Below are 12,467 nucleotides of genomic sequence, written 5' to 3'. Positions count from 1 at the left end.
CTGTGTCCATCTTTACATATGGGTATTTTTCTTTTGCTTTGGTAGGTGGATCAAGTGCCAGCAGACGAGACGTCTTTATTATGCCGTTACATTGAGTCGCCGCTGCTTGTGGATGGGTACAAGTGTGACTTAAGGTTATATGTGGGTGTGACATCCCTGGACCCACTTGTGGTTTATCTGTATGAGGAAGGGCTGGTGCGTCTGGCAACTGTCAAGTATCAGCATGGCAAGAACTTGTGGAACCCTTGTATACATCTAACAAACTATTCTGTCAATAAATTCCATTCAAACTACGTTCAGTAAGTAAACTTCTGTCTCTTGGTACACTGGTGTGTAGCTGAAGTGTTCAGATGTCACAGCTGAATATTTGGGAAACACTACAGTATTTGTTTCTGGTTTTTGTACACTATGTTTGGGTAAGAATGTAGTCTAGCCTAAGAACCCTTTGATATTTTTATTTATAATTTTGTGTCTGTGTTTACTTCTCTTCACATAAAGAAATGAAGACCCCGAAGTGGATGATCAAGGGAACAAGTGGTCTTTAAGTGCTTTTCTAAGGCACTTGAAAAGCCAAGGAATTGATACTGGTGCTCTGATGCGGTCAGTTGAGGATGTCATTATCAAGTCTCTGCTTGCTGCCTCGTATCAGATGAACACAGCAACCAACATGTTTGTCCCACACAATCGTAACTGTTTTGGTGAGTAGTTCATCAGTGTTTGTATCAATGTTGATTACAGTACACAGGTAGATCGTTTTGTTCCTTGGAATGTCTTTATCTTTATTTTGGAAGCAAGTGAAAATATCACGGAGAAATAATTCACCTTAAAGATTTACTTCTTGACCAAGATACTGGTAGTTAAGTTTCCACCACTGGTTGTTAATGTAGTGCAGTTATATCATTATGTGCCTGTGTCTCAGAAGTTACTTACAGCTTTGGACAAATGTCAGCACTCTACTATGTTTAGGTTTACTGCCGAGTAATCAACGATACTAGAGATGGAAATATTTAATGTGTGAAGCAGTCAGACCTAGACAAGCCTTGTAGCTGACTGGAATGTTGGTTGGAGCTGCAGAACAGACATACTATCAAATATGATTGATAATACCACTAAATCCCTTTACAGTATTTCTTGAAGGGGATTCTGCTAAAAGAGTTTTGTAATTAATGTTTTGTATTGCAGGAGAATGCTAAAGATAAGTCAAACTGGTTGAAAAACAAATGAAAAAGTACTGTATTAATTGGCTAGAGCAATGAGAGAAGTAATAGAATTTTATAGAATAAGAAAAATAGGATACTTTGACCAGGGGAAACAGATGGATGAATGATAGTAAAATCTGTGTTCCTGGTGAGATACAAAATCTGAGTGTGATGGTGAACACAACCTAAATAACATGTGAAGGGGGGGTTGGGGGGGGTCTTGCTCATCATCTAAGAGGCATAAGGAGGGCACCTTAGTTCATTACTGTAATTAATTTAGTAGTAATGCCAGATGACATCAATTCATCTACTTTTCTGTTATGTATTTCTGAAGAAAAAAAATTTCTCCATACTTCTTGTCTTTATGACTTTTTTTTAATACAATTGTTTCTAGTGACATAATCTTAAGGATGACCAGTCTGCATGAGAAGAATAAGATCATCTGTCAAAGATTGTACTGGTATTTTTTGTATATCTGTATCATGTCCTACAGGATAGTTTGTGAACAGTTCCTTCATACATATTAGTCCCTGTTCATCCCCAAGGAAATGGTTTATAAATATTTAATATGATTTTGTCTTTATTTCAGAGCTGTATGGGTTTGACATTTTGATTGACAGTCAGTTAAAACCCTGGGTGCTGGAAGTCAACTTATCCCCCTCCCTCAACATTGATCAGCCTTTGGACTTGAAAATAAAGTCAGCTATGCTTGCTGACCTTTTCTCCCTTGTTGGCATCTCATTGGTGAATCCTTACACGGCTAAAGTGTCGTCGCGTCCTTCTATTTTCCGCAAATTGCCATTTTTGGTAAGTGCATTTTGAATTAATTTAGAATATCAAGAGCATTTTATTGGTGTTCTTGTATAGAATATGATTTATTTTTTATCCTTTTAAACATTGATACTAACAAGAATGTCAATCTATTCTATATGGTAGTAAGAACTCATGTGTCTTCAGTGATTTGAATACTCCTGAATGCATGTTTTTTGCCATCAAAAAGTGTAACTGCAGTAGTTAATGTAACTCCATTTTCAGTAGAATGGTTAGTAAATAGGAACATCTTTCTTGTTAAGGTTTTCTCACATTTTGCAGTATTGTATACGTTGACTGCCATATTATGTATATTCTTTGGGGTAGAGTTCAAAGGATGAGCTGATACGGTGGTGTGAAACACGGGAGTATCCCAAGGCAGAGCAAGTAGCACAGTCACTGGGCCAGTGGACCACTGACACAATGAGTGGCCTCAAGTTAGCAGCTTCAATAATGGGTGATCAGCTCAAGACAGTAAATACTTGTTCGTTACTGGTTATTATTACTGTACTATTATTCGGCTGTTTGTAAGCATTGTGACTGACTGGTGATACAAAAGCCGGACCAGTGTATCTTAGTTTTGATTACTGATCCAGATGACCATTGAAGCAAAGGCTCTTGATTCAGTTCACCTTCTAAGATGTGTTCCCTACCAACATCATTATCTACAGTATTACCTCTTATTAGTGTCACCCTAAAGAAGTTTGATTGCCATATTAATTGTAAGGACTACGGCGAGTGAAAAGTAATATCCAGTGCTGTGTGCGCTAAAGAATAACACTAAGATATTATGAAAAATTTTATTTTTTTACATGTAAAATGCTGGAGTCTGAGGTTATACAAGAAAGTGATTGAAAGACAAAATATTTTGAGAGAAAATAGAATTGAAAAAAAATAATTGCAGTAATTGAGAAAAGGAAATGAATGTGAAATTTGTGTGCATGGATGGAGGATGGAAAAGATTTAGTATTTAGACGACACTTAAAGTATGATACAGTATAATGGATGACTCAAGAAGATAATAAGCAGGTGGAGGATGAAATGCCAGCAAGTTGGTGGTGGAAGGTGTCATGCAGTAACATTTGTGAATTATCAGGTGTTGATGGGTTTACTGGATACAGCTGTCTTGTGTAAGTTGTAGATGTGATGTGAGAGATTATTAAGAATACAGAGGCTTTATGACTTTAGTCCCAGAGAAAGAGAAATGAAAAGAGTGACAGTTGACAGTGTTATGGTGCTGTGAAGAAGAGTTATTTGGAAATATGATAGTAATGTGTTATGCTGTGTGTGCATTTGTTGAAGAAGGAGAGAGTTGGAGGGAGATCAGTAAGTTGCACTACTGTAGTTCTGGGGTTAAAAAGTTGTAATATTGTAACTTGCTGTCATAATGATCCTCGATATGCAGCTATCTGTCTATTTATAAAAGGGAAACATTCCTTTAAAAATGATCTTTCAGTTACTGAAATTTCATAAAATGGGAAGGCTTTTCCATTTCATTTAAGGGGAAAAATTTGGGATGCTTTGTGAGCAGTCTTCCCAACTGCTTTACTGACTGAGAAACAGGAATTTTCACAAGCATGTTCTGTGTGAACTGTGTCATTGAACTTCACTAATTTCTAAACCACGCGAAAAAAACCGCTCGTGTGAAGCGGGCCTTACATTGGACTATGATAGCTGCGGGTAGCCCACCCGGTTTGAAATGTTACTCTAGGGCAGTGGTATTCATATTACTATATGTGAAGGTCTAGTCACACAAATTTTCTAGATGGCCAAGGTCTGGATGAGACCACTTATATGAAACAATAACAAACAAATGAAGAGTACACATCTCAGTTTATTTCCATCTACATGCATTTATAATCTCAAATCTGTTGAAAGTGCAAATGAATTAAAGAAATGAACAAGAGCCCATGGATTAAAAGAAACCATAAAGTAACCATCCATCCTTCTTGCTGAAGAGGTAACCTGGGGGGATGAACAAAACTAATTACAGAGTATCTGCAACACAATAAAACACTGCAGGTAATGTATGTCTTTTTGTGGTCAAAAGTTATCATACATTCTACTCCTGTTGAAGAAGGAGAAATGATGAATGTAAAGACATAAACTAAATCTCTGTAGCACACACAAAAAATATTGCAATTATAGAATGTACAGTCTGGTTCAAAAGTAATTATTCATCCCTCTTTGTTGAATAGGAAAAGGGGGATGATTAGTTTTGACCCTGAGTGTAAATGTAATTGTGACTGTGGGCCTTTAATTGAGTGATTAATCATTAGTGTGAACAGTGACACTTTGTGCTTCTCTCCAATTCCCTGAACTTTGGTACAAATGATGTGATAGCTGGTCTCAGACAATGATGAAGGTGTTCACTGCTGGAGCGGTATTTGTTCTTCACTAAATTCATGACGGAGAAAGACTCACACTGGTAAGTGGAGCCAAACATAGTGAGGATATGTAATGTGACTTTGTGAAGATGGGGGGAACTAGCTTGAGGCACCTTGTGTCCAGAATGTGACGGAATCACAGTTATCAACCTACTCTTTCAAGGCCACATATTCTTGGAGATCAATTAGTTCCATTTGGATTGGGGGTCTGCACCAAAGCTAACTGCGGTCCAGATTTGGACCTGGACTTTGGTCAGCCAATTGAGTACTCCTGCTCTAGGGTGTCATAATTTTTCATTTGCAAATAAGTTGGGTATGCTTTGTGAATATCAAATATCAAATAGGGGTGTTAAAATTTCAATTGTCGATATGTGTGGTTGTAAATAGCGAGGTATTCCTGCACCTGTAATTTCACTGGTATTATATTCTTAAACCAATCACTTATAAGTACAGTACAGTACAGTACAATACAGTATATGGTTCTGGCTACTATTGGAGTTTCTATTTTATCCTGGAGCTGTTGAAATTTCTGAAACACATTAATTTCTATTTCCAAGACAAAGTGTTTTCACTATAAAAACTACATGGACCATTTTCTCATTTTCTTGAAATGTTTATTTTACTGTACAGTATATTCAAAGCGACTATTACCATCACCATGTTCCATGCTTGTGTGGGTTAGCCGTAGTTACCTGATGGCTGTTCTATTTCCATGCTGTATGATATCATGCAGCATCTCTCATAAGTTTTTCATCTTTGAGATAATTTCTCTCAACTTCTCCCCGTATCTTTCTTGGCCTACCCCTGACTCTCCTCCCTTCCACATTCAAACTAATGCTTCTCTTGACCCAGTTGATCTCTGTTCACTCCAGACGCACAAACTGTTTTGTTCCGGTACAATTCATCTGTTTATGGTAAAGTGTGGCAGGTCGCTAATATTGTCAAGTGCCAGGCCTGTATTTAGGAGGAGAGATGTCTGGTCAGAGAGGGATGAGGTGTTTCTGCACTTCACCTTGCACAGGTTGCAAAGGGGGTGCCCAATAAACAAGCTCCCTTGTGGGGCATTTTGTAAAAAAGAATACAGGTAATAAAAAAATTAAAATGTAAACTGTTTTGAACATGTTGATTAAATATCTTGGGTAAAAAAGTTGAAGTCTTTATAAATTGTTATTCTAATGACCATTGAAATAATTTCACTTGTTTTTTAATGCCACTCACAGAATGCTCCTGTTTATACCATGGGTTGCTTTCCTGGAAGTGGCTGCCTGTGTGAAATTGGCATAAATGAGTTTGGGTTTCTATAATAAAATTGTGGTGACACTCTCAGTGATAGCCAATGTCCCACTCATGTTAATACTGTACAGTTGCAGTCAAAAGTAATCATCCACCCCTCCTACTACCATACCTATGAGTTAAGACCTTTCTACACGATGGGGTACATGAGGGTGGGGGGTATTGATGGGTGGAGAGCGAGGGGTGGCAGACCCTGATAAGGTAGGAGGGTGCAACTCAAGGGCCACATAACTTTTGAAAGTGTATATGGTTGTAGAATTATTCTTAATGCCTGAAGGTGTTAAAGTTGGTGGATGTAGCTCAAACGTTGATGGCCTTAATGACCCTGGAAGTTGATATGCCTGAAGCCCGACCATCCAACCAGGAGGGCAGGTGTCCGGGGAGATGAAGGGGAGGTGTCATATGGACTTAACTTTCCCTTAGTTATCTATGCCTGTACTTGAGATTCTGGGGAGGATTGTGAGGGAGGTTTTGGCAGGTAATGTGTCATTAGGGTTGATAAGGCATCTGGCTGCCGTGAGGTAAAGTCCCCGATATGATATCATAAGAGAGGAGATGATGTGCCTTTGTTTTTGGCCTTCCTCATCACCAATAACACTAAATTAAGCTTTTACTTGACCACTTCCACCTCTCGCCACTACCATTCTTGAATAGATATAATCAATATTAATTGATAAAAAAAATTTAAGACTGAATTATTGGGTAGAATGTGACTTGTCTGCCCTGTAATATGTTTTTTAGAGTTGTGAAAATCAAGGCAAGGTGATGAGGTGGTAGTAACAGTGGTGTTTGGCCACCGCTCCACACCTAGCCCAGGAGGATGCCAAGAAACGTTGATGGACGAGTAACGGGCAAATTAATTATTGATTTACGTGCGGCTGGCTACAATGTGTCAGAAATTGCAAGGGAGGTTGAGGTCACTGTGAGATGTTGGTTAATCCTCTGGGTGGAGTCTGGGAATGAGTATTTCTAATTGTTTGCTGGCATTGGATATATTAAAATTATTAATTTCAGGTGTGTAATGTCAACAAAACATATTTGAACTCTTAATTCATATAAATGATATAATTTTTGGCCGGGTAGACCACGACTGACAGGCGAGGAGGACATTTGATGGGCCATTGAGATTCTGTATGACCTGTGTTGGTAAATATTATAAATAAATGTGATTTCTTCCTTCTCATTCAATATTTCTCCATATCAACATTATTATAAATACCTAATTATCATTGTTTAAATCCTGAACCACAAACTGAAGAAAGGATAAATAAGGAAATTGATGGTACATTATAATAGTCATAAAGTTAGGGTCCTCATCTATTACTCATTCAAGCATGTAAACCTAAGATAATATTGTGAAGAGAAAACTTGCTTCCATCCTTCCCTTCTGCTTTCATGAAATCTACTTTCTTCAATCCCTTCCCTGTCTGATGAGCAATTTGTATTACATACTACCCTCCCACATCTCCTTCCCCACCCCCAGCAAACGGCCTTCCTGAAAATCAACCAATCCCCGTGACCACCCCGTGTGACTTAGCGTGTAGAAAGGACCCAGCCAGGCATAGGAGTTAGGTGGTGGAGTGGATGATTACTTTTGACTGCGACTCTTCCTCTCTATAACGTTTTCATGTTTACACAAATGGTAATTTTATAAAAAAAAATACATTCATATCCAGTATTATGTAAAGGAATAAACTCTTAATACATTCAGCTCCTTTTTACAAATGAAGGCAACATTGTCATAGGAGTGGTTGATGTAGTCATGAGGAAGGCCTGTGGTAGTGTGGACATGTGGAAAGAATGAACATGGTGTAGAAACTGTATAAAAGAGAGAATTTGGGGAAGACGATGAGAGTAAATAGGAACACCAGTTGTGAGGTGGAGGCAGTACAGTATTTATATGAGAGTCATGTTCTGGAGGAGGAGTGTGTCAAGTTAGGTTATATTGAGGAGGTTTGTGGACAAGCTATCTTACTCAGTTGAAAATGAAATGGGCCATAATTTGACACAACATAACTGTGGGACCTATAAGGACTAAGCTCCAGTATATATGGTTATGTTAGGCCTATTGAGACTGGGGCCCACTTAACCAGTCATCCACATTCTTTAATGGAGGACAGGGAGAGTTAGATAAAAAGATGCATTGTATCATACCAGTGGCTTACCTAGTTTATGTTGACTTAAATATTTCATTAAGATCATTAGTACACTTGAAGGAAATTAAGTAAATTCCCTTCAAGTTATTTTCTTTTTAATTGTTTTGATATTGTTGAAGTTACAAGTGCATCTTGAAATGTTTTTTTTTTATATTGCATGACAACACTGTAGGAGATGAATTAGTTTTTCAATAATGATGACAATTTTGTATAATTTTTTCTCTGTCTTACTCTGCCTCTTGTTCTCTCTACTGTACTTGTTATACTGTTGGATGGGTCACATACCACAGTCTTGGTTTACAAATCTTCAGATTTCTCCATTGAGATGCTATTCTCATCCAAGTTTTCTCTCTGCTCTTCCATCTTACTATTGACCCTTTTCTGCATCTACTTTTGTTTTCCATGTTGTTCTTTTCTGTAATTTTCTCATGATTTCTTAGCTCTTTACCTCTTCAGTTATTACTGTAGTCTTAATTGAAGCCAAACTGTGTGCACAATCACTTAAAAGAATAAACTTTTTACTTTATTTATTGTGTTTAATATTTAAACATTTCCAGTCCTCAGAACATCTGTCTCAGTTCTTGGCAGTATTGACTCCTACTGTTACACATTTATTTTATTAACAATTGGTTACAGTACTGTATTATAACATCAGAGAGGAGATTGTTAACATACTTTGAGAACTTAGCTCAGTTTTAAAGACCATTTTTAGAACCTGTGCATGTGTGTGTAGAATAGTTTATTATTTGTGAGCACAAAAATCAATGTTATTCTAATTTTGAACCCCTGAACTTAATGCACTACTGTACTGTATGTACTATGTACAAAACTTAAGATGTGTTGAAAACTCTTTCTTCCAAATACACATTAATATTTGTACAAGTTAAAGTTCAGGGATTGACATGACACTGATTTTTAGGCCCATAGATACACTGAAAACCTCCATTCACAGGTTCCAAAAACAGCCTCGTGTCAGCACTGAATCCCTGATACTGTATAACACATAACGTTCACTACATGTAATAGGTAAATCTACAGGTAATAGCTAAAATAGTTGTTTTCTACTAACACTGTAGATTTTTCCACTTCAACTTCCCTTTCTCAAACAGAGTCTTTATTCTTTTTATTTTAATTAATTGCTAAGTTTTCCTTACTCATTGCAGCCATTTTTCATTTATAATTTTTTTATTTGTTTTTTCTATATTTTACTTTTAACAAGTTTCTGTGTTAAAGAACTAGAGAAAAGCATATGGAGGATTTATAATTGATTCCCTTTAAAATTCAAAAGCCTGGCCACATTTTTTTTGATACCCACCTGACTACACTATAGAAAGTGGAATAATTGTACTCCCGTTACCCAGTAGGCCATTTACTGCTACAGTTATGGGTGTGGGTAAGAGGCACAAATGTCAGGCATTGTCTTGTTACCGTACTGAAGTGTTGTGTCAAATTAACATCAGATGTCTTCATTTATTTGCCTAGAAATTTAGTGTATTAATTCCACATGTAATGAAGGCGCACGTGTAGCATTATGATTATGAAATATTGAAATGAGGAATTTTTTTGATGAATGTATGCAATGAAGGCTATAGTGGATGTGATCAGTCCTTGAAGGAGTTAGTGATGCATTGCTTGAGACTTGCTTGAGTTATTATGTACAGTTGGAGAAGTGCATTTGGTAGTATGAAGGTCTGTATGGAATGTGATTTTAAGGTTTGTTAGTTTTTCAATTGACACAATACAGAAATGACCATAGCTTGTGTAATATATTAATTTTGGAGTTTTTACTGTACTGTACTGTACTGTACTGTACTGTATTTCTTAGACATTAACTACATTTCTGTTTTGGAGATGTGGATTGAAAAAATGTATGTTTTTAATTTAAAATTTTCAGGTGAATTAATTATTTTTTTATATACCTCCTCCCTTTCTTTCTATGACTGACTGTTAAAAGAAAGAGTTTATTTATATAAGGCACCTTGTGTAACTTAACTTTTCTGGTGGATGAAGGGGTACTGTACGTAATATTCTCACTGTCTCATGTTTATTTCTATTGCTACAGTTTTAAGCTGGAATTTTTCATTGGGATTAGAAACTTGTATTGTTTTCTTTTCTTTTTCTTTCAAAGTATTTTTTTTAACAAATGTCAAGAAATTAAGTTTGTGGAAATGTTTGGGATCATAAAAATTAACTGAAAGTCATTGTTGTAACATATCATTGAAATCATACAATGACAGTCTTCATGTTTATCCCAATCAGTACTGGAGAATAACCAGAGTTAACACTGATTCTAAATCCGGTACGGTATATCTTATGTGGTGGATTTATTGGTAATTCATACATGTCTTTGTAAACCACTTCCTTTCTTATTGTTTTGTTGTAGAATTTAGGGGAGACTTCTTGTGTGGAGGAGAGACACTAACACTGTGCCACCTTTGAGGTAATGCACAGACACTCATATGATTTTAATGTATTAATGCATTATATTCATATGTAAAGGTAATTTTAGTTCAGAATTAAAAGACAGATGTATGGTTACATTTTATTCTGTATCATAAAGTCAATGTTTAGTTGTTGTTCATCTTGTCTTATGTGTGTGTGCAATAGCTGACACTTATGACCAACCTACTCATCTTAGGACAGACTTAACAGGATAACTGGGATGATATCTAATTTACATGTCAGTGAGCAAACTACCTTCTGAATTGCATAAAATGTGTTATTAATGAAGATGTTGAAAAAACGTGTGTTATGTGAGGACATTATTAGAGCAGTTATCATAAGACATTTTCTTCTACTTGTACAGTCATGTAGGATTATGAGGACAGATGCCAGGTGAAAATTTATTAGTGGCATGAGGGAGGGTATGTTAGGGTGCAGGAGAGAGCACAAGAAGTGGCTAGGGTGTGTGAATTAGCTGTTAAAGTCCAGTAGTATACCAAAGGTCGAGTACTGTGCTGTACATTGGAAGCATTACATGTGGGAAAATAGAGGACTGGCTTGATAATTATGAAGCGTTATGATAAAAGTAGAAGTCCTCATTATTTACAGAGTTTATTCTAGTTTTACCCAAAGACGCATGTTCTCTGTAAGGCTTCATAAAACCTCTCGGTACTGGTGCTGTACTGTTCTGTACTGTAGTATGGTTGGAATTAGGAATAAAAAAGTAGCCATAGAAGTGTTGAAGGGTTGAAGAAAATAATGTAGAATAAAACTGTGATAAGTTTGTCAGTTGTTGTTCTAAACATTTTATTGCCTGTAGTAACATCAGCTCCCAGGATGAAACTTCACACACACAGTACTTGCTGCTGTACATCTTAAAGCTATACTGTATAAGTACTCCTCATGCTGTACTCCCAGGTTTTCTAAATAACTTCTGGTGATGAAAATAGTAGAAGCTTATGAGTCGAGAATGTGAATACAGTAATCTCTCAATTAGCCAAAATAATTAGTGCTGAGCGCTTCAGGGTTTGAGAGATTTCTGGGTAACAAGATGACTCTCAAACACAGAAAAAATTCCACATCCCCGGACCTTTTCTGGGTACTGTACTGGGAAAAGTTTCCGTGAGTCTTGACTATGCATCTTGCATGGACAGACCCTATCCCATGTTTCTGGGTGTTGGAGAAAGTGTTCCGAGAGCCTAGACTACGCATCGCATCTCATCTTGACTCTAAACTACGCATCTCATCATCTCATCTCACACAGACAAACATTCTCTCATTATGTTTTGAACTCGGGCATGAGTGAAAATATTTACGGCTAATAAAAAAGTGTACAGTGTATGTATAAAATTTTATTCACAACATCTGTACTAATTGTGTTAGAGAGATGAATTTGCCACCATAATGATTTTGAATAAATTCTCTACAAAATATTTCAACACGATATAATGATGAGGAATCAATTCTTTTTTTAAAATACTTAAATGTTTATACTGGAGTCTATAAAATCAGTTCGTTAAGTTAGAAAGACCATTTTTACCCAAATACTGTAATTATGATTAGCTCATCTAAGTTTCTTTAAAAAAAAAACTTTGTGATATGGGCATGAATGAAGCTGTGTCACACAGCCAAGATGATTACATTTCCATCCTGTATTGGGGAAAGTTTTCCCGAAAGTTTAAGCTACTCGCAAGAACTGCACTTTTTTACGCAAACACCACTGTACATGTACAATGTATCGTAAATAAGCAAAATAATGTGTACAGTACTACTGTACTGTACTGTATATTCTGTACTCACCAGCAGATGCTGACTTCTAGAGCTGACAGGAGGCATACTGTACACTGTCCTCTACATTGAATGTACTGTAATACTGTACATAATTGTAATAATTTTTTATATCTTAACACCTGTGATGGAGGTGTGGTAGGGGAATAGTGGGCCTCAAGTTACTGACCTAACCTGATGCAATGTCAAGCCACCCATATCATATAAACTTTTCTCTGTATGTACTTTATTACCAACAGATGCTGTCATCTTGAGTTTACAGTAGGCATACACTGTCCACTCTGCTGAATGTACAGTACAGTATATGTAGCTGTAATCACGTCTTGTCTTAACACTTGCGGTGGAGGTGGGGTGAGGGATTAGTGGTCTCATATTACTGATCTGATGCAATG

The 12,467-nt window shown here is 36.7% G+C and overlaps 1 protein-coding gene across 5 annotated transcripts in view; it reads left to right on the top strand.

Annotated features, from left to right (window-relative positions):
* Positions 1-12,467, top strand: part of LOC121862424 (tubulin polyglutamylase TTLL5-like) — an 82,808-nt gene that overhangs the window by 24,180 nt on the left and 46,161 nt on the right. For all 5 annotated transcript variants that reach the window (XM_042360706.1, XM_042360703.1, XM_042360704.1 and 2 more), the window contains 3 exons: positions 46-299; positions 499-698; positions 1,789-2,006. In XM_042360706.1, coding sequence (XP_042216640.1) covers positions 46-299; positions 499-698; positions 1,789-2,006 — 672 coding nt within the window. The remainder of the gene's footprint in view (positions 1-45; positions 300-498; positions 699-1,788; positions 2,007-12,467) is intronic.

The sequence above is a fragment of the Homarus americanus genome, unplaced genomic scaffold (assembly GCF_018991925.1).
Source record: "Homarus americanus isolate GMGI-L3 unplaced genomic scaffold, GMGI_Hamer_2.0 scaffold31037, whole genome shotgun sequence".
NCBI classification, from domain to species: Eukaryota; Metazoa; Arthropoda; class Malacostraca; order Decapoda; family Nephropidae; genus Homarus; species Homarus americanus.
Note: the sequence above shows the minus strand (reverse complement) of the source record. Positions and strands in the feature narration are given on the sequence as shown.